Source organism: Vombatus ursinus, unplaced genomic scaffold (assembly GCF_900497805.2).
Source record: "Vombatus ursinus unplaced genomic scaffold, bare-nosed wombat genome assembly UNPS02008996.1, whole genome shotgun sequence".
Lineage (NCBI taxonomy): Eukaryota > Metazoa > Chordata > Mammalia > Diprotodontia > Vombatidae > Vombatus > Vombatus ursinus.
The window spans coordinates 9157260-9179599 of NW_020948774.1; the positions used below are offsets into that span (position 1 = coordinate 9157260).

Here is a 22340-nt window from a genome sequence, read left to right on the forward strand (position 1 = left end):
AAAACTGTGACAACAAAGGTGGTTTCAACACTGCTTGTGAGCCTTTTACCTTTTTTACAATTTGTGATTATTTTAATTCACATTAGACATATTGTCTCCTCCATTAGAATGTGAGCTCCAGTGTTTTTTGCCTTTTTTGTATGCTGGCACATAGTAGGAGCTTAAATAAGTGCTTGTTGATTGGTTGATGGGGAGAATAATGGCTGGCCCAATAAGAGTAGAAGTCTTAAACATCCTGGCTAGCACTCTTGGGCTCTCAGGAAGAAAACAAACACTTCAGTGATTATAGGGAACAATTAAAATCTCCCACTAGGGTTCCATTATCCATGGTCTGTCTTTCCAAGTAGATTACCCACAACAAACGCATTAGGACTGGGCCTATTTACTTGTGATGCTAAAGTGAATTTAGGATTTTGTTTCAGCTTTAATTGACTACAATGAAACTCCAGTTGTTACAAACACCATGTTATAAATGTTCTTTGTATAAAAGAGGCACTTCTCAAAGCATTGGAGTTTAGATTGTCTAATATCAATCAGATCTGACACCTGAGCTCACAAACTACTCCTTCTGTCCATGGCAAGTAAACTGTTCCATCTGTACTTTTCAAGGCTAAAGAAGATCAGCATTGGACTGAGTCTCCAAGAACAAAGTCAGTGGGATGAAAGAGGGTTGCCTACTAGTATTCATTATGGAGGTCATCCAGACCTTCTCCTCATTGACTTTTAATATGAAAAATTGGTAGTGGGCAATCACACAACTAACATTGCTTCGGAAAGCACTAATTTCAGAAAAAGAAATGACCTCCCTTTGAATGGTATTCTTATTTTTCTTCTTGGCCAGCCTCTCTTTTTATTTAAAGACACACAGTTGTTGGGGAATTTCTCAACCTGTGTTTCTTGAGAGACTAAGGAGAATTTCACCATCCAGCAGGTATGTAAGACCAGAAGTTAAATAAAGTCGGTAGCCAAATTGAAAGGAAAATGCATTTTTTTTTAGCCCAATAGAGGAGCTTACTGACTGGTAGCAGCTTCAGCTTTCTAAGACAGAGGTGTCAAACTTCCAGCCTATAACCCACATGTGGAAGGACCAGGAAAACTTCTGAGTACACCCCTGAACCAGATTAAAACAGAATTGGGAGATATTTAACTAAATAAAGATACAATTGTTGTTTGGTTGTATCTGACTCTTTGTGACCCTGTGGATCATAGCATGCTGTCCTTGGGGTTTTCTTGGCAAAAATATTGGAGTGGTTTGCCATTTCCTTCTCCAGTAGATTAAGGCAAACAGAGGGTAAGTGACTTGCTCAGGGTCATACAACTAGTATCTAAGGCCATATTTGAACTCAGGTCATGATTCTGGAGCAATGGGCTGAACACCTCCATAATGTTCTCAACAGACCATTTTCAATCAATGCTGAAGTCACTGACCATTTACCTAATTGATTGAAGTCAATCCCTCTCTAGCCAAAAAACTAGGACTAACAGGTAGGAGGCACCATGAGCGGATAATGACTCAGTCAGAAGGAACATTCTAACTAATAGTTTAAGCTGCCTAAAAATGACTAGGCCTCAAGAAACAGAGAGGCACTAGTCACTGGTGGTATTCAAGCAGGGGTTGTATAACCACTGGTCATGAAGTCAGTGAAAAGGGTTCCTTGATTTGTGTAGAGATATAAGTTTCAAGGGAGATTCCAACCCTGTGGGCTGGAACAAGTGCTTAAAACTAGAACAGGCAATCGGGTGAAGAAATCTATCTTCACTTGGTAAAATAATAAGACTAAGGACTGGTATGTGAATGAGGAACTAGGCAGTCCCTGATAATACTATGTCTTTTCTGCAGACACATCAATATACCCACACACATGCTAATAGACACATTCCCCCCTACAACCTGACCTTCACTCCTTAGACTTTGTCTTCATCAAAAATAAAATTAAAAAATCATTAATTCTTTCTCTCTTTCCCCCCACCCTTCAAAGGCCAAAGAACCACAGAAAAACATTAATTTTGTACTTCATTCCAGAAGAAATAGCTCACAATACTGGGGTACTTGGGGTTTTTTTTGATAACCAAAGAGAAAATAGAAAACATTCCTTTTAGAAACTTTAAAAAACATGCCCACTTTAAAAATTATCAATGAAAAACAAAAGTATACAATAAATATTTTTTGAAATAGAATTCAGTTCCATAGTTAAAAATCAAAAGATTGTTATTCTGGAACATTAGCCTCCAAATGTATTTTAACATATTTGATCTGTTCAAGATTCTATAGAAGTTAGTTCAAATTCTCTTAGGGCTAGAGAGATGTCTGAGGACATGGGGAAACTGCCAATTTAGACATTTCTCTAAGCTAGAGAGATACTTTAACATTTTTGTTCAGTTGCTTTCAGTCATGCCTGACTCTTTGTGACTCCATTTGGGGTTTTCTTGGCAAAGGTACTAGAGTGGTTTGTCATTTCCTTCTCCAGCTCATTTTACCGATAAGAACATTGAGGCAAATAAGTGACATGTCTGGGATCACACAGCAATAAGCGTCTGAGGCCAGATTTGAACTCAGAAAGATGAGTCTTCCTGACTCCAGGTCCATACCTCTTATCTACTGCAACACCTAGCTGCCTGCTACTTATATTCAGCATAATGTTAAAATTAATCAAAATTGTTTCTGGCTGACATACCTAAATTTCACAGTAGAATATTAATGTTTTTCTTCAAATGCAGAAGCCTACATCTTCTGTCTCTATACCTCTTTAATTCTTGCTCTTCTTTGCCAACACTCTCCCTTTCCAACAGCCCACTTCTACTATTTCAGAGATGTTCTGTCAACGTTTAACAATGGCTCTCTAGAAAAAAAAATGCATGACACACTTTTCGATTTAATCTGCATTATTAACATTTTCTCCATCACAGTCTTAAGTCTAGGCAATCAACAGAACAATAACTCGAGCCCTGATTTATTGTTTGTTGATTTATGAGGCATACAAGCTCACACAGAAAATTTAACAATCGTTTCTTATGAGCTGGCTCCCTGCATTCCCTCACTAGCCCAAATCTCCCCTTGCTAAACCCTTGTGTATCACTTCCCAGACCCAGCATCTCCTAAACCTCCTCCAAGAGGCAGGACCACAAACTGTCCTTTAGCCTCACTGCTTTCCAACCACCCCACTCCCACCACAATCTGCCTGTTGCTAATACATCTGTGGCTGACTGTCTGCTCTTCTCTTGTCTGACAGCACTTTCTTTAGGAAGACCTGCTTGAACCTACTATCAAGATGAGGAGAACAACACCTGCATTGTAAAAGAGCTTTGGAATCTGAGCTAGTTTCAAATGCTGGCTTTGCTGCTTACCTGTGTGACCTTGGATAAATAAATAACAGCTGGATAGCATTTAGAAAGGTTTTAAGGTTTGCATCTCATTTGATAGAAATACATAACCTCTCCAGGACTTGGTTCCTTCTAAGTAAGCTAAAGATAGGGATAGCTGGGGCATTATTAGACAGTCTCTGAGATCCTCGGCAGGTCTAAATCCTCCTTTAGGGCTTTGTTGTAAGAAAAGTACATTCCTTACAACAACACTTTATATAAATGCCATTACATAGTGAAACAGAAATAGAGACATTTCAGAAAATTTATCTGGGTGAGGCTAAGGGTTTCATCCTCCCCAACCCAGGAACAATAGGTGCTGCTCACATACCCTGAAGCCCCACACACAAAAACCTCTGGACATTGTCAGCTTAAGGAGCTGGTAGCTGGTTGCCATGACGACAACCACTAATGATCCAAGCTTAGTGACTGGCAATGCTTGAAGGTTCTGGGTAAAAGGACTCTAGCAGATTTTCACTTTCTCATCCCTATTAGAGACTTGTTAGGATTTCCAAACCCCATCGCCCTCCCTGAGACCCTGAAGCATCCAGAGCCCTAGCCTAATGAGGTTTGGTGCTGAGATATGTCCTTCCCATCATGGACGGGATGTCTTAATGCTTCCCTGGGGAACATCTGTCTTGGAGGAGGCCAGGTCACTCTGAGCTGCCCAACAGCAGCTTCCCTTGGAAGTCAGGTTACTTATCAAGCAAGAGAGAGACAGATGTCAAAGTTTCATAGGTGGAGAGATAGTTCAGAACATTTTTACAGTGAGATTCCATAGGCTAAAGGCTGCTAGAGAATCCTTTTACCCAGGGCCTTCATTACCTGGGGGTTTCAGGGCCAGCCTCTAGCTGGGATAGACAAAAGAGTCATTTTTAACCCCCACTTATTCTAGGACTTAATAAACATTTACTAAGCACTTACCAAACGTCAAACTCTCTCCACCCTTCAAACTGCCCTATTATTGTCAAGGATACTAAGGTCCTCCAGTCCCTCAGATGCATAACTTAGGTGTCATCTTTGACTCCTCAGTACCACCCCCCCAATCCCCATATCCCATTTGTTGCCAAAATCTGTCAATTTCAGCTTTGCAATATCTCTCTAATACACTCCTGACCCCTTCTCTAATACTGCTACCACTCTGGTGCAGGCCCTCATCACCTCACCCTTGGACTATTACAATAGCCTAAGTCTTTCCCCACTTCAATCCATCCTCCATTCAGCAACCGGCAAGTGCACACCGCCCCCTCAATAAACCCCAGCGGCTCCAGAATCAAAACCGAAATCCTTTGTTTAGTGCTCAAAGCCCTTCATAACCTAGCTCCCTCCTACCTTTCCAGTCTTCTTACATCTTATTTCCTGCCAAGCACTCTGATCCGGTGACACTGGCCTCCTGGCTGTTCCACCAACGAGATTCCATCTCTTGGTTTCCAGCATTTTCTCTGACAGTCCCTCATGCCTGGAATACTCTCCCTCCTCATCTCTGCCTCCTGGCTTCCCTGGCTTACTTCAAGTACCGGCTAAAATCCCCTCTTGTACAGGAAGCATTTTTTCAGCTCTTAATTCTAGTGTCTTTTCCTCTTCTAATTATTTCCTTTTTATCCTGTATATAGTTCATCTGCACATGTTTGCTTGTTGTTGTCACTCCTGCCCCCCTTTAGATTATGAGCTCCTTAGTGGTTATTTTTTGCCTCTTTCTGTATCCTCAGATACTGACACATAGTGGATACTGAATGTTTATTAACTGACTGATTGATAAAGGCTTATTGACTGACTGACATGGCAAAGCACCTATAAAACGTTTCACATCTATACCCATTTCTTTCTTTACATAGCCATACCCCATAGTCTCTGGGATAAAATAAAAAATTCCTTCTTAGTCATTGAAAAACCTTTACATTTTGGTTCCCCCTTATCTTTTTGGGTTTATAACACATTATTCCTCTTCACAAACTCTACATTCCAGTCATACCAGCTTTTACTCATACATAACATTCCATCTCACATCTCTGTGGCTTCACATAAGCTATGTTCAGTGTCTGGGATGTTCTCTTGGCCTCTTGGAATCCCCAGCTCCCTTTAAGGCTCAGTTTAGGTACCACCTTCTATATCAGGCATCAGTTCTTTCTTCTCTAAAAGGTGAGTTAGTGGGGGATGGATTATAGTGTGATAAGAAATGATTTTTTTAAAAAGTTTTGTAGAAACCTGGCAAGAAGTGTATGATGTGATGCAGAATGAAATTAGCAGAACCAGAACATATGTGGCAATCAATTATATAATTAATAACAACATTGTAAATAATAACAACTTTGAAATATTTAAGAACTCTGATCAGTGTAATAATAAACCACAATTTCAGAGGATTGATGATAAAAGCATGCTGCTCAACTCTTGACAGAGAGGTGATGAGCTCAAAATGCAGTCTAAGCCACACATGCACATGGACAATGTGGAAATTTCTTTTGCTTAGCTATGTATATTTGTTACAAGCATTTTGTTTTTGTTTTGGTGAGGGTGGAGAGATGAGAAGGTGAGAACTAAGGGTAGGATTTTTTTTTTATGATAAGGGAACAAGAAGGCCAGAAGGCATTATAGATAAGCAGGAAAGCTCTGAAAGTTACAAGCAAGTTCTACGTAACAGAGATTTGTAGTTTTATGTATAATTTTCTTTCTTGCATTGCACATGGAAATGTTTATCTTATTTGGTGTTTAATTTCATAATTAAAAAGAAAATAAGATTGAAAAAAGAAAAATCATAAGGCTAAAACCTCTTCTGAACATAATTTAAACTTTGAGTGTTCTTCAAATATTTAAGATTTTGTGGTACCTCAGGGTCAACGTTCTGAATTTTATTTGTAATTGTGCTGTAAATATGCAGAAGGGCTAAAACTTCTAGTGGAGAGACTACTACAAAAAACAAACAAACTCTCTTTTACTGTATATATATGAGAGATAACATTTCATAGTAGATGGAGATTCAGTCTTAGGGTCTGCACGGGCTGGGTTCAAGTCCAGTGTCAGACATATATTGGATATGTGAGCACAGACAAATAAATCAGACATATATTGGATGTGTGAGCACAGGCAAATAAATCACTTAACCTCTTAGCTAATTCTCTCCAACTCTAAGTTGGGAAATGTGTTAAAATTGTATTTTATTCTGGTTTCCCTGACCGCTCCCTCCCCACCTTCTAGTCAATATAGCTAGTTTATAAATAGCCAGTATAAAATAACAATAGCAAGAAGGAAGATTGCAAAGGGGAACAGATGTCAGAAGTCAGACAGATCAAAGGAGCATAATTTGCAAATTATATCATATATTTACCAAAATTTACATCTTGAGAATATGTGCTAGATTAGGGAAAAACATTTAGGCTTTGCTGTTAGGGCCTTTTGGTCCCATGATATGTAAATCTCAGACAAGTTCCAGACAACCACAGTAAGACTAGAAGAACACCAAATGTCACACACAAGCTCAGAAAGGGCACTTTGGGGCATTTCAATCTGCACAGATATATAATGAAATACACCAAATGTTGAAAAATAACGTCTGCAGTTAAGTACACAGCAGCAGCAACAGACATACAAAGGGATGACAGAAACTTGCATTGTGAAGCCCACTGTAACAGTTTTCAAATTCTGTTAGAAAAATTGAAAGTATTTTTTAAAAGGTTCAGTATAAAAGCCCTGACAAAAAGAGGCTAGGGTGAAACTGCAAGCTATTACACTAATAGGTATTCGTTAGCATTAAAATAAAAAGTAATTTTGACCCAAGGAAGGATCTTCAAATGTTAGTAACAAAGCTAGCAACAGATTTTAGGTCAAGAAGAATCATCTTAGTGAAAAAATAACTTCCTTCCCCTTTCCAGGTTGAAGAAAGCCAGGGCAGTTCTTCCAAGAGAAAGCCCTTTGGCTCATTAGCAAAGTTTCTAGGCTCATTAGGAGGCACAGATAACACCTTGGGAAGATCTAAGCCTACCGGTAGGCATTTAACATTCAGGAGCTTGCTGGCGTAGGGCAGAAAGAACAGAAAGCAAGCCAAGATCACCTACTTCCAGCTGAAGCCCTGAAGACCAGATTGCCAACAGAGGCTACTGACCTGAGTTCTAATTAACTGAAAAAAACAGAAAGTAAAATTCAATAAGTATTACTGATTTTTGCAATGGTGCTTGTGATTTCATTGACATAGGGAACTCCCCATACAGAAACTTGCTTCTCCAATGTGCTTGGCATTTTTAGAGTTTCTGACCTACAGCATTTGAAGGGTTAAGTGATTTGCTCAGGGTCTCACAGCCATAAGTCAGAGGCAGGATTTGAATCCAGATCTTGAGTTAGGTCATCTGTCCATTACACTACCTGCCTCTCATTTATTAAACTTTTAATAAAAGTTTGGGTTGCTAGGTGGATAGAACTGGGCACAGACAGTCAGGAAGACTCATCTTTCTGAGTTCAAACCTGACCCCACACACTTGCTAACTGTGTGACCCCAGGCAAGCCACGTAATCCTGTTTGCCTCAATTTCCTCATCCATAAAATGAGCTGGAGAAGGAAATGGTAAACCACTTAGGTACCACTTTGCCAAGAAAACCTTAAATAGGGTCACAAAAAGTCAGACACAACTGAAAAACTACTCAACAACAACCAAAAGTTTAAAATTGTTTGCAGGAATGTGTGTGATGATCATTTAAAGACTGTTTCAGTGTAAGTGTTGGTAATAAATGTTTCATCAATATAAATTGGGTTTTTTTTTTGGTGAGGTAATCAGGGTTAAGTGACTTGCTCAGAGCCACACAGCTAGTGAGTGTCTGAGGCTGGATTTGAACTCAGGTCCTCTTAACTCCAGGGCTGATGGTCTATCCACTGCACCATCTAGCTGTCCCTAAATTGTTTATTTTTAAATAAAATTATATTTTTAGTGGGAAATAAAAAGAACATTCATTGTAAAAGATGTGTTTTTGTCAATTTAAGACCCTGAGTTCTTAAAGAGATCCCTCCCCACCACAGTCAACTGCCCTAACAAATGGCAGACTTGGTGAACCCCATGTGGTCTCTCTATGACATCTTTTGCATTCTAGTTATTTCCATAGCACAACCATTATGCAAGTTCTAATCATTTGGTACCAGAATGAGTGAATATAGTAAAAATAATAAAAACAACAATAAAAAACTTAACATCACAAGGTACTTGAAAGTTTGCAAAACAGTACATTATTTATCAACATAACCACCCTGTGAGGTAAGTGCTATTATTATCCCCATTTTACAAATGAAGAAGGTGAGAGGTCAAGTGACTTGTCATCTAGTATAGTGTTTAGGGTAAAATGTAAACTCAGGTCTCCCTGAAGCCAAGGCTAAATCTGTTTCTATCCACTTATACTGCTGCTGCCTCAACATGGCAAAAATCAACGTTATTTTTAGGGTGGTAAACTCCTGTTTTAAGAGTCCCTCCACAAATACAGATTAACTTAGTAGATAATTTCTAAGTTGTTTCCTAAGTCACATGGAGGTTGTCACTTGTTCAGAGTCACACAGTAAGTGTGAGATTTGGACCCTACTCTTCCTGATTTCAGGCCCTAGCACTTAACCCACTAATCCCTGCTGCTTCTTAGGCACCTGGACTCATAGGAAGAATTAACACTCATATTCTCACACTTTCAGGTTTACAAAACACTCTCTTCACCTTTCCCCTCCCCACAGCTTTGTTATCCTCTCCATTTTACAGATTTAGAGACTGAAGTTAAGAGGGATTGAGCTATGCCTATGGTCACACAGCTATTAGGCATCTAGGGTAAGACACAAACCCAAATCTCCCTGCTCCCAAATCCAGTGCTCTATTCACTATATCCACACTCTCTATTGCAATCAAAATAAAAGAAACAGGTTTCCTGCCTCCAATCTTCCTTTTTTTAACCCAACAACATTAACAAGAGGATTGGATGATTTAGCTTACCATTCATAAAGCTCCAGTGGCTTCTATTCACATCTCAGGTTAAAGTCAAACTCCAAACTATTTCTTCACAAGCACTTTAACCAGTTTGCATTACTATCCTCATACTCTCATCATCTTGAACTCTCCATTCCAGGTGTGCAAGTAACTCAATCACATTCCTCAACATCTGCCTTTCTTCTGATTAGTCCCAATGCAAGGCACTAACCTTTGTAGTCTTCACACTAGACATTTCCCAAACCTGGAATGCCCTCCTCTTATTCTCTCCAATACCTCCTACTCACTCAAACTCTCCTCCTCCCTGAGCCTTTGACTAACCACATCCAGGTCCAAACACTCTAGCCCTCTTCAGGATAAAATGTATATAGCATTGTACAGCTGTAATGAGTTGTTTGGAGTTTTTTATATTTTTAGGGTGTGTGCTCTATAAACTTGTGGAGCGTGTATTTCCTGTACCTACACACCTTAGCAGATAATGGGCACTTAATCTGTGGTGCTTTCTGCTCCTTGAATAGGAAGCTCCATCTCCCACTCACAGGCTTTGAGTGGATTGTCCCCTGTGCCAGGAAGGCTCTGCTCCCTCACCTCTATTTCTTTCCCTGGCTTCCTTCAAGACTTGGCTCTAAACCTTCCAGTGGAGTGGAGGGAGTGGTTCTTGGTCCTACTATCACCTTCCCCTCTCAGATTAACTTCTGTCTACTGTCTACTCTGCTTTACATATTTTGTATGCATGTACCTGTACTTACAAGTATCTCTCCAATTAGCATGTGAACTCCTTGAGGACAGGGCCTTATTTCTTTATTCGTATTCTCAGAGCTTGGCACAGTGCCTGGTATATAATAAGTGTGTTACTTATTGACTGACTGTTATAAACTCCTTAAACACTAACCAATTCTGCCTCTAGAGAATCAGCTCGTGTGAAGACTATAGCTGAAATTGGGAACTTTGTTGGCAGCAGAAAATATCTACTTCAGTGATGCTGGAAAGGCACTGGGGTTGGAGGGGGCCCTCTTTCTGAGGCAGGGGAAAGAACTCTGTCCCAGAAACACAAATTGTAAAGCAACAACAACCTTAGAGCTTCTCTCATACTCTTAGAGACTCTCGAATAAGACAAGAAGTAATTATCATCATCATTACCATCATCTCTATCACCACCAAAAAATCTGAATGAAGCACTTTTCTGTACATGGTACTGTGCTAGGCATCCTAAACAGCCCGTTAGACTGTTTCTAACCTCTGCAAATGCTTCTTGTCATTTCCTCATCTGTAAAGTTGGAATGAATGCTGTTATATCACTGAGTTGCATGGGACAAAATCTTTTTTCCTCCATTTCTCAAATTACACACCTCCTTTTTAACTCCTTCTCCTCTCCATCTTCCTCTTAGTCCCTCTACTTTCAATATCACTGCTTAGCTCCCCCAATGGCCCTATTAGCTAGAGGAGGCTTAATCCTTAAACTTAAGGCATTCAACTACAATAGCCCTGGCTTGAGAGAATTGTCCCCCCTCCCTTTCTTCTTTAATTAGCCTCCTTCCAGTATTCATATACTTCTGGCAACAATAACAATAAAAAAAAAACCCAACATAATTTTGGTAAAGCAAGCTTTTTCTTACCATGAGGACAATGAGAAGTGGCTGCAGACCCAGAGAAAAGAAGCACCTTGGTTTTGTTTGGAATCCCCAGGCATCTGACTTTAGCCCATGCAGAGACTGACTACTCGGGCCACTTGCTTCCTTCTCCGCTGCACAATTTGAGGGAAATGAAGCAAGAGGCTTCCTCAGGGTCAGGGCTCTGTGAACCACAGAGGATGTCTCTGTGGCTTTTCTAATAGTGTTTTTTTTTTTTTCACAGAGAATTAAATGCATTGCACAGTTTCTTCAAAATCTATTCCAACTCTTGTTAGGAAATCAAACGACTCATTCTGGACTTTCCAGATGCGAACCTTCTGGAGGCACATTTTTTTTTTCCCTTTGCTCAGCTTAAAAAGTTGGGTTAGGTCACTGAATACAATGATCAGGCCTGTGCCACTGACCACTTGGGCCTCCCACCCCCAGGCCCTAGGACAAAGGCTGCTTTGTCCACTGTGCTTTGGGAAGAGAATCCTTGGCTCTTCCCCAGCCCTGTCTGTCCCAAAGTGGAATGCTTGCTTTTAATTTCTAATCAGCCCTTTGTCAGCCCCAGCAGACAAAACTGCAAGCCAGAAAGAGCAAAGCATGATATGTTTCCAGGATAATTACTATCTTGGGTCAGCTTGGGTCTGACTGGAAAACAGGTGTTGCCTGGAGTGAGCATCAAGGGCACCTGCCCTTACTCTCTCCTCAGTATCACCAGATCATTTCTTGTGAGGGAGTATGCCAGTGGGCACAGAGGGTACGCCTGGTGCCTTGTGACTGCAATCTTTTCCAAAACAATTGGACTTCTCAGGTAAGATACAAGTTACATCTTAGTAAAAGATCACACTTAACTACTACTCTATGGGGACTAAAATTGAGTCCTTTAGCTCAGGTTTCAAATTCCAGTCTCAAATCCTCACTTGCTGCATGACCCTGTGCAAGTCACTGCCTCACTGACTTCTTTGCTGTTTTGTGAACAAGACCCTTCATTACTCAGCTCCTGACATTTTCTCTGGCTGTCCTTCATGCCTGGAATGCTCTCCCTACTCATATTTGCCTCCTGGCTTTCCTGGCTTTGTTTAAGTCTCAACCAAAATCCCATCTTCTACAGGTAACCTTTCCCAACCCCTCTTAATTCTAGTGCCTCCCCTCTGTTAATTATTTCCTATTTCTCCTGCATGTAGCTTGTTCATACATGTTCAACCCTGAAACACACTGCAGATGGTGGAATCTGGACATTGGAGAGCTCCTCCCTAATCTTCTGCCATTTAAGGAAGGCCCTGAAAATTCACCTCATCATTTTCCACCCTGCTGACCTAAAGATCATGACCAATAGAAATTTCATTTTGTGATCTACAGAAATTCATCATTTTGCAAGGTGAAATCAACTCTGAAACTCACACCTCCTGATTTCTCATCCTGCTACAGGACTTCATCATGCTCCCAGTAGAGTAACCTCCTCCTCTCCCTTTTTCAGCTTTTTTTTTTTAATATCTTGTCTTCCCTGTTAGACAGTATAAGCTTCTGGGGAGCAGAAACTGTCTTTTTGTATACCACAATGCCCATTGTATCCCACATTAGCACAGTGCCTAACATATAGTAGTCTCTTAAAAAATGTTCAGGGGCAGCGAGGTGGTGGCGCAGTGAATAGAGCACCGGTCCTGGAGTCAGGAGGACCTGAGTTCAAATCTGGCCTCAAACACATAATACTTCCTAGCTGTGTGACTCTGGGCAAGTCACTTAACCCCAATTGCTTCACTCAAAAAACAAAAAAGTTCATTGGCTGACTTTAAATCTATGCTCCTATGACTCAAGGAAAGTCTTTCTCCCTCACCTCTAACTGGCTGCTATATCCACAGCTTTTTCCTGGGCTTCCATCGAGGACTGGCCTTGGCACTATTTTGAAATAGTCTTGGTTCCTCTCCTCTATGGACTGTCATGCTGAATCCCAGTGGCTCAGGATCCACACCACAAGTCCTCATGTAGGCTTTCTCATCTTAAGCAGTACTGCATACCCTTCCCCGTTCTGCCCATCACAAATTCTTCTCCTCCTTTGAAGGATGCAAAATCTCTTTTAAAATGACAGTTAATTCAGTAAGCTGATTGGTGACAATGTATCACCCTCTTAGATAAAAGGTGTATTTTTTACCTAAATTCTCAAGATTCAGCACCAAATGGGAGGCAGGAAAAATTTCAGGCACCACAAACCAACCAGGGACGAAGCAGGTCAAGAGCTTTTTTATGTAGCCTACTCCAAATCAACAGGTGTCACTGGATTAAAGAGCTTTAAAAACAGATCTGGAGATGACAGTATTGCAGCTGCTGCCACCACTCTTAAACAAGTCTTCATTGTCCTTGTCTGTAAAATGAGGGGATTGGACTAGATCCCTAAGGTCCTTTTGAGCTGCAACATTTTACATAAAACCTGAGAACATCTTCTATTGAATAAGGCAAGTAGGGCTAATATTTATATAGGTCTTTAAGGTTTACACTTATAGTATTATCTTATTTGATCCTCCCATCACCCCTGGGATGCAGGTGCTACTTTTACTCCCATTTTACAGATGTGAAAACTGATGCAGATGGAAGTTAAATGTGCCCACAGTCACACAGACTACTAAGTGTCTGAAACCCAGTTTGAACTCAAGTCTTCTTGATTCCAGGTCCAGGACAGGTCCACTGTCCCACCTTGATCTAATGAATTTAGTATCTCTGAACTAAGGTTTGCAAACACAGATGGGGGCAGGGTTCGTGGAGTTTTTAAAAGACAGATTTCAGTGTTTCTCTAGCACTGTTCACTTGAAGGATCTTGTCCAGTTCACACAAGTAATCTGGTGTAATACAGGGGTGTACTGGAGCCAGGTCCAACAGCTTATGGTGACATTTTCAGTGTAACCATCCACACCTTGGGAATCAGCAAATGCTACAAATCAAGGCTTGATTTAATGTTTTGCTGATTGTGTACACTTAAGAAAGACAGAGAAAATGCTCATGCAGATTAAATTTAAAGCTATGTATGACATTCTCCCCCGCCCAGCTGTTTGTAAAACATTTACCAGTAAACCCTTTGAAATACAGGCGCGCGCGCGCACACACACACACACACACACACACACACACACACACACACACAGACATTCATATTCCTGAACCACCAGAATTCAGCATTAAAGGGCCTAAAGAAGAGAAATCAAAACAATCTCATATCTCATACGTAGCAACTAGAGCTTGATGGCTCTATTATGACTTCAATCTCACTAGGTGATCTCTGATTTTGTGTGTGTGTGTGCCTTCTATACTCTCACCCAACAACACTTCTGGCCTTAATTTGGTTGTCCAACAATATGTTGACAAGGTAATCTGTTTAGAAGTTATATTCCTCAGCAAAAATGAATAACTAGGAATTAAGCTTTATCAATCTCTTGTACATTTGGTTGAGTTAGTTCCTCAGAGCCTAATCACCACCACTTAAATGAGTTCTTGATCCTGAGAGATTGGATATGACCTCACTGAGGTCCTAAACCATACTAACCTCTCTCTGCCTCTCTGCCTCTAACCTCTATCCCCACTAAAAGTACAATTTTGTATCTAAACCATCAGAACTTCAATATTCAGTCTTGAATGTCAAGGTTTAGTGGAGTTTAGTGGAGTTAAACTGTCCAGGGGGACTTCTTTTTTTAATAGTATTTTATTTTTTCAAATTACATGTAAAGATAATTTTCAAAATTTGTTTATTATAATCTCCTCCCCCTCCCCAAGATGGCAAGCAATCTAATATAGGTTATACATGGGCAATCACCTAAAACTCAGAGGAACATCTTAAAGGGATTGTCTTTTTTTTTAAATAACAATGTGATGAAATAGACAGAGAGCAGGCCTCTGAGTTAGGAAAACCTGGATTCAAATCCTGCTTCTGACACATACTGGTTGTCACCTGAAGCAAGCCAGTTAATTTCTTAGAGCCACAGGCAACTCTCTAAAACTATATGTTACAAAGCAAGTATTTTTGATCTCCATTGGTGGTAATAATAATCATAACAATCACAACATTTATAATAACATTACACATATTATCTCATTTTTTCTTCATTGCAACCCGAGAGATAAGTGCTATTTCACAAATGAGCAAAGTAAGGCAGAAAGAAGTGGCTTCACCAGAGTAACACAACTGAGTGTGAGTCTGGTGTCTGAGACTAGATTTGAACTCAGGTCTTACTAATTCCAAGTCCAGTATCTTATCCACTATTTTACCTTGCTGCTAGTACAGTTTCCTCATTGGGAGTTCTCTATATTAATAAAATCAGAGGTCTATTCCTCCCACCACCTCCTATCATACTCCCCCCAAAGAGAAGAAGAGACAAATCCCATTAGTCAATGAGATTCAGGACTAAAACTAAAAGACAAACAAACAAAATCTGTCAGTGAGGGGAAGCTAGGTGGCACAGAGGATAGAATGCTAGACCTGGAGTCAGGAAGATCCGAGTTCAAATTTGACATCAGATACTATCTAGTTGTGTGACCCTGGGAAAGTTACTTAACCTCTTTCTTCCTCAGTTTCCTTCTCTGTTAAATGGGGATAATAATAGCACCTACCTCCCTCCCAGGATTGTTGTGAGGATCAAATGTGATCTTTGTAAAGCACTTAGCATAGTTTCAGGTACATAGGAAGCTGGATGCAAATGTTAGCTGCCATCAACATCATTATCATCATCAATCATTCCTAGTTACATAGAGAAATCAAAAGGCAGAAACTTTTCTAGGTCTTTCAGAATCTTTAAGAGAAATGCTATAACTTGAATTAAATAAAATTCATCCTTCCTTATCCTGGGAAATCTATTTTTGCTGATATTTTCTTTCTTTGAAGTTATCCAATCTAATTTCTAATTCCTAATTGTCACAAAGTATCTCTTGACATTTGCTTTACTAATCTATCTCTTGCAAAAGATTTAACATTATCATTGGTTATAAAGGACACTAAATGGATTTCTACCCTGCTTATTTATCTGTAAATAGGCAAATTTCAATATGGATCTGAATTTATATGTAGAACACAACAGCAAACCTGTAATCAATATCCATTAAACTAACATAAAATTCTACCAGCCTGAATTTTCCAGTTTTATGAAGTTAAATCTGACCAACAAGAACTACATCCTCTAGCTACTATTCCTTAATTCAGATCTATTGAAATGTGTCTAGTTAGGCACCCGAAGAAGCTTCACTATGAATTATCTGTTGTTTTCTATAGACTGATTATGTGTCTTGCAATTGTTATTAGTAAGGAAAACTTTATATTAGGTAGTTTTGTTTAATTATTATTATTGGCTGTGGTTGTTGGAGTTTTTGGTGGGGATAGGGAGGTCAAGGTGTTTGTTGGAGGGGTGTGTATGTTGAAAAATGACTGATTTGTCCAAAGTACATCAGTAATAAATGGGAAGGAAAAGCATCACTATGTAGTAATTTCTCACTTTTTCAAAATGTTTCCTAATCATAAACTTACCAGCTTATTCCATTGGAGAGGCTCCTGGAATTTGGAACCCAAGTGAACACTATTACCTGGGTGTGAAGTCTGAGAATATTATCTTCTTGAATGATCCACAGGTCAGTGTAATCAATACTAAGCACCCCCCCCAATCACATTCATATAGCACCTAAAGATTTACAAACACTTTTCACGTAAGACCCTGTACTGTGCCATGATAAACCAAAGTGTAATTCATAATCCTTACCCAAGAGGAGCTTAGAATAAAGCTGAAGAGAGAAGAGAACAAAGATAGAGAACTGGCCTTGAAGTCAGAAACCCTCACATGCATATATTGGCTATGTAAACTTGGGCAAGTCACATAATCTCTCAATGTCTCAGACAATCTTGAAAGATTATAATTAAGAGTACCGGCCCTGAAGTCAGGAGGACCTGAGTTCAAATCCGGCCTCAGACCAAACACTTGACACTTACTAGCTGTGTGACTCTGGGCAAGTCACTTAACCCCAACTGCCTAACAATAAATAAATAAATAATAAAGACTCTAATTAGCAGAGCAATTGCAGATCTATGTGTGGATATGAAGACTCTTCAGCAAAGAGGGTCCAATACCAGTGAAATCACAGGCCTTGACTTGGGGCAGGGAATAATACCATATGAAACAAGGGAGGGAGGGAGGAAAGGAGGGAAAGATGGAAGGAAGAAATGAAGAAGGGAAGGAAGACTTTATTAAGCATTTACTATGTGCTAGGCACTCACTGCTATGCATTTAACAAATACTGGTTACCTTACTTTATCCTCAACAACTGAGGGAAATAGGTGTTATTATTTTCCCCATTTTACAGTTGAGGAAACTAATGCAGACAGAAATGAAGTGACTTGCCCAGGGCCACATAGCTGATAAGTATCTGAGTCAGGATTTGAACTCAGGTCTTCTTGACTACAAGCCCAGTCTTCTATTCACTGCATCATCTAGCTAGAGACAGTTAAGCCTAGATTCACTATCTACCTAGCTACTGTGAGAGAGAGTTTCCTCAATGAGAGTTCACTGTACCAACAACGAGAACCAAATGACCAATACCAAAAGATTTTCCAGAATTCAGATGAGGAAAAGATCCTTGGTTAGGGGTGGTATAGGAACATTCTTGGAGTATGTAGGATTGAGAAAATTGTAAAGAAGAAGAATTTCCATAGGTGGAAATAACAAGGAAATGAAGTGGGGGAAAAAAAACCACGAGAAAAGAAACAAACAAAAAAGTGAATATAGTATTCTTTGATCTGTATTCAGACTCCATAGTTCTTTCTCTGTATGTGGGTAGTATTTTCCATCATGAGTCTTCTGGAATTGTCTTAGATCACTGTGTTGCTGAGAAGAGATATGTCTATCAAACTTGGTCATCGTACCATGTTGCTGTTACTATGTACAGTGCTCTCCTGGTTCTGCTCACTTCACTCAGCATTAGTTCATGTAAGTCTTTCCAGGTTTTCCTGAAATCTACCTGCTCATCATTTCTTATAGAACAATATTTTTCCATTACATTCATACACCACAACTTGTTCAGCCATTCCCCAATTGATGGGTACCCCCTCAATTTCAAATTCTTGGCCACTACAAAAAGGGCTGCTATAAATACTTTTGTATAGGTGGTTTCTTTTCTACTTTTTATGATTTCTTTGGGATCGACCTAGTAGTGGTATTGCTGGATCAAAGGTTATGCACAGTTTTATAACCCTTTGGGCATAGTTCCAAATTGCTCTCCAGAATAGTTGGATCAGTTCACAACTCCATCAACTCCATTAGTGTTCCAATTTTCGAACATCTCTAACAATTATCAATTTTTCATTTATCAATTAATCAATATTTTTATCAATATCATATTACCCAATCTGATAGGTGTGATGTGGTTCCTCAGAGTTGTTTTAATTTGCATTTTTCTAATCAACAGTGATTTAGAGCATTTTTTTATATGACTATAGATAGCTTTAATTTCTTCATCTGAAAACTGCCTGTTCATATCCTTTGATCATTTATCAACTGGGGAATGACTTGGATTGTGGTTTTTCTCCTTTGTTCTGATTCTTCTTTCACCACATTACTAATGTGGAAATATGTTTAATATGATTATACATGTATAGCCTATACCAGATTGCTTGCTGTCTTGGGTGGGGGGTGGAAGGAGGAAGGGAGAAAAAAACTGGAACTCAAAATCTTAAAAAAGTCAATGTTGAAAACTAAAATAAATATAAATTTTTTTTTGGTTAAAATTTACTTTTAAAAAATGGAAATGAAGTGGGGAGTGGGGGGTAGGGGGAGAGGGAATAGGATATCATGGATAAGCACCAAGTGTGTTCATGGATTAGCAGAGTAATGAGAGATACCCTAGAAAGGTGGGTTCAAGTCAGATTATAGAGGACCTTGCAGACCAAACTAGGTTGAACCTCAGGTAGCCTATGGAAAATTATTTGGAGAAGAGATTGGCAAGCATCTGGTAAACATTGGTCCAAGAAGAAGGTTACAAAGTCCTCAACTGGTGTGGTGGCATTTGGAAAGGAAACGAAGATACTGAAAGGACGAGGAGAGTGATATGAATGAATGAATGAATGAAGTAAAAAAAGACTCTAAGGTTTCCAGTCTTCAAGGTTGACTGGGAGAATGTCACTACTACTAACCAAAAATGGGAAGTCTGGCAGGGAATAATTTTGTTTTGGTTTAAATACAGTGAATTTGAGTGGACAAGTGTATATTCAAGTGTAACTAACCAGTCGGTAGCTACCATTGGAGGTAGCAGGATAGGAACTCTGAGAGAGCAACTGAGGCTGAAGGGAGCCATCTGCATAGAGAGGGACAAGATAAGATTTGTGAAGAGAGAAAGAACAAAGGACCAAGGACCAAACCTTGAGAATGGATATGCCTACACAGGAGATGTGAAAAGAAAGAAGAGTCCCTGAGAGAGGTCAGAAACATGGAAGGAAGGCAACCAGGGGGAGTAGAATATCAAAACAACCAAATAAGTGGTTGTTAAGAAGGAAGGGGTGTCAAATACATCGAGAAGTCCACAACAATAAAGGCCGAGAAATTGCCAGTGCTTTAATAAAGAGGATTTTAGAGGGAGCTGGTTCAGTGGAGTGGCAGGGTAGAAACCAGATTTCAGAGACGGGCTTCATGGGTGGTGAGAAAATGGAGTCAGAGAATGTCAATTATTCATTTGAATTGAGAAATTTGATGAAAGGAGAAAAATAGGACTGTAGCCAGAGGAGGAAGGATTAAGTTGTCTTTCCTATCCTTCACCCAACACCAAGGCCTCTTGGTTTTGTAATTATCTGGCATACATGATCTCTCATTTGTGTAATGTAAATACTTCCCATTATACATAATCCACCAGTATTCATAGCCCCATATATTTTGTGGTACTTCCCCAATATGCCTAATCCTACATGGCATATGGTTTCCATCATATTCTCTACTCCAGTATATGTGCTCCCCACTGTAAATAGTCCACAGTCTAAATTTATTTTTCAGCATGCATGTTTCCTAAAGCCTATGGAGACTCCTAGTCTATTGGTTCTCCTAGGATACTGAGCTCCTTGGGGCTCTCTTGGGCACTTGTTAACCAGTGACTACAGGATGAATTTTTATCTCTGGACAATCCAAGAGGAGACTAAAATGAAGTTAGAAAAAAATGTGATAACAGAAGGAGAAGCATTGCCATAGAAATGCAAGGCCTTGGGATTGAAGGTGATGATTACCATGCTGATGGTCACAACCTACATTTGTGTAACACTCAAGTTTTGCAAAGTGCTTTTCCCATGACCCTATGAGGAAGGGTAATGTAAACATCATTATCCTCAATATGCAAATGAAGAAACTGAGATTCAGAGAAAATAAATAATTTACCTATGGGTTTACACAGCTAGAAAGATTAGAGCAGGGACTCAAACCTATATATTCTAATCCCAAATCAAATGGGAGGAGGATTAATGATGTGATCACTAGAATTCCAGATGTCCTTCTCAAAGGTCTGTTGTGTGGAAAGTATTTTATAAGCCCTCAAGTGCTTTATATAGGTGAGAACATCATTATTCTCCCAGAATGCCGGGGTCGGGGCTGCCTGCCACCATTGTGCTGCCTTGGGTGTCTGCTCTGCCTTAGGGTGACCCTTGACCCCCCGAGTTTGGTAACCCAAGTCCAGGTTCGCTAAACAGTGCACCACTTCCCATCTGCAAACTTCAGGAAGATCTCACTAAATGGAGGGAGCGAAAGGAGGAAACATCTGTTCATACAGCAGTGAAGTCATAAAATTCGCTTTATTTTTCTTCCTCAATTGACAAATACTTATCCAGTCTATTCCTACTCCACCCCCTAGCCCAATACAAAACAAAACAAAAAAAAACAGAAAAAAAAATAACACAAAACATTTAAATAAAAGAGCCTGGGGTCTGCTAAATTGGAACAAGTTCTAAAAATAAGTCTCCACCCTACCTTTCCCCTAAAAGTAACAGGGACAGATAATAGAGAAGTAGAATCATATAGTGGAGAGAGGGCTGAACGTGGAGGAATCACCATCACTGGACCTGAGTTTGAATCTCAGCTCTGCCACCTTGCTCTTCTTTGAGACCTTGGGCAAATCATTTAAAATGCTTAATGTCTGTGTGACTTTGGGCAAGTCAATTGCTCTTTCCTGGATCCAGTTTCCTAATCTTTAAAATGAGGTCATATAAATGGATGGTCATCTAAGGTCCTTTCCACCCCCAAATCTACAATCCTACAAACACAAGACAGATTTAGAGGCAAGAGGAGGAAAATGAGGAAGAAGAGGGAATAATGGAGAAAACAGAGAAAGACAAAAAGATACATATTAATATATGTATTATATACTCATATAGCCTGTACTCCTGCCCTAGGGACCATTGCAGTCCCTCTTTTGGGCATCCTTATTCTCACAAGTCCAGCTTCTGGCCCTTTGCCATCAGTTGATGGCTATCAGAGACATCTCTGACCTGTCCTGCTGCTGGCTCAGAATGGAGTTTGCCCTAGCCAGACCATGCTGTTTATTTCCCACCAAGGAACACCGCTGAGACACATCCACCATAAGCTGAAACAATTCCCTTCTCACTCCCACCCAGCTAAAGACCAGCAGGCCACTTAAGGAAGCAAGCCATTCATTTGCAGTCTCACCAGTATGGACTCACCAGTGGTGCCTTGCTGGGGTTTTCCCAACAACGTATTATACACAGCCAGGGCTCCTTTCCCTAGAATTACATTTCATAAAGCAGGGTGAGGCGAAGGACAGAGGCTGAATGAAATTGAGACTGGCAAGACTGTGATTTGTAGGATCATCAAATAAAGCCCTGGGATCTCTCTCTATAGGTCTTTTCTTCCTCCCAGAAGCCCAGGTTTCAGTGTTGTACTTACACACCCACATTCTTTCAGAGCCACAGTCATAGCATAGAACACGAAGACTGGAAAACAAATAGGATGTTTCTCTGTGATCATCAATCTTTCAGCAGGAGCCCAATAAGTCTTCATTTACAACCTCCCTCCCTCCTGAGATTGGGTTGGACTTGGGGGAGGGGGAGGGAAGGAGAGGGGAGAGAAGAGTAAGAGGCTAAGCCTGTTTAGCTAATTTTCCTGCCCCCTCTCCACTAGAAACTATACCAGCACAAGGTGGTCTGCAGAGACCTCTGATGAGACAGAAAATATTAAAAAATAAATAAATAAGTGAAAAAGCTTCTGGTTGCAATGAAGTTGTGGAAAGAAAGGTAAGGAAGCAGGGTGGATTCCCCTTACCCTATGCTGGTGCTGTCTTCTATATAACAGGTAATCCCCTTAACCTGAAGTATCATGGGTTTGTGTGATTTAGTGCTGAAAGTGAACTCGTATTTCAGAAATATGAAGCAATTTGTCCAAGGTTACATAATAATAATAGCTGGCATTTAC

General features: G+C 40.0%; 1 protein-coding gene across 4 annotated transcripts in view; it reads right to left on the bottom strand.

Annotated features, from left to right (window-relative positions):
- The window catches only part of GAS7 (growth arrest specific 7), a 282466-nt gene that overhangs the window by 139195 nt on the left and 120931 nt on the right, over nt 1-22340 (bottom strand). Inside the window, exon 1 of one of the 4 annotated variants that reach the window (XM_027850134.1) lies at nt 10921-11037. The exons of 2 other annotated variants lie outside the window; for them this stretch is intronic. In XM_027850134.1, coding sequence (XP_027705935.1) covers nt 10921-10923 — 3 coding nt within the window. In that variant the 5' untranslated portion in view covers nt 10924-11037. Of the gene's footprint in view, nt 1-9310; nt 9557-10920; nt 11038-22340 lie in introns of those variants that run through there. One more of the 4 variants, XM_027850133.1, reaches the window with a different exon arrangement.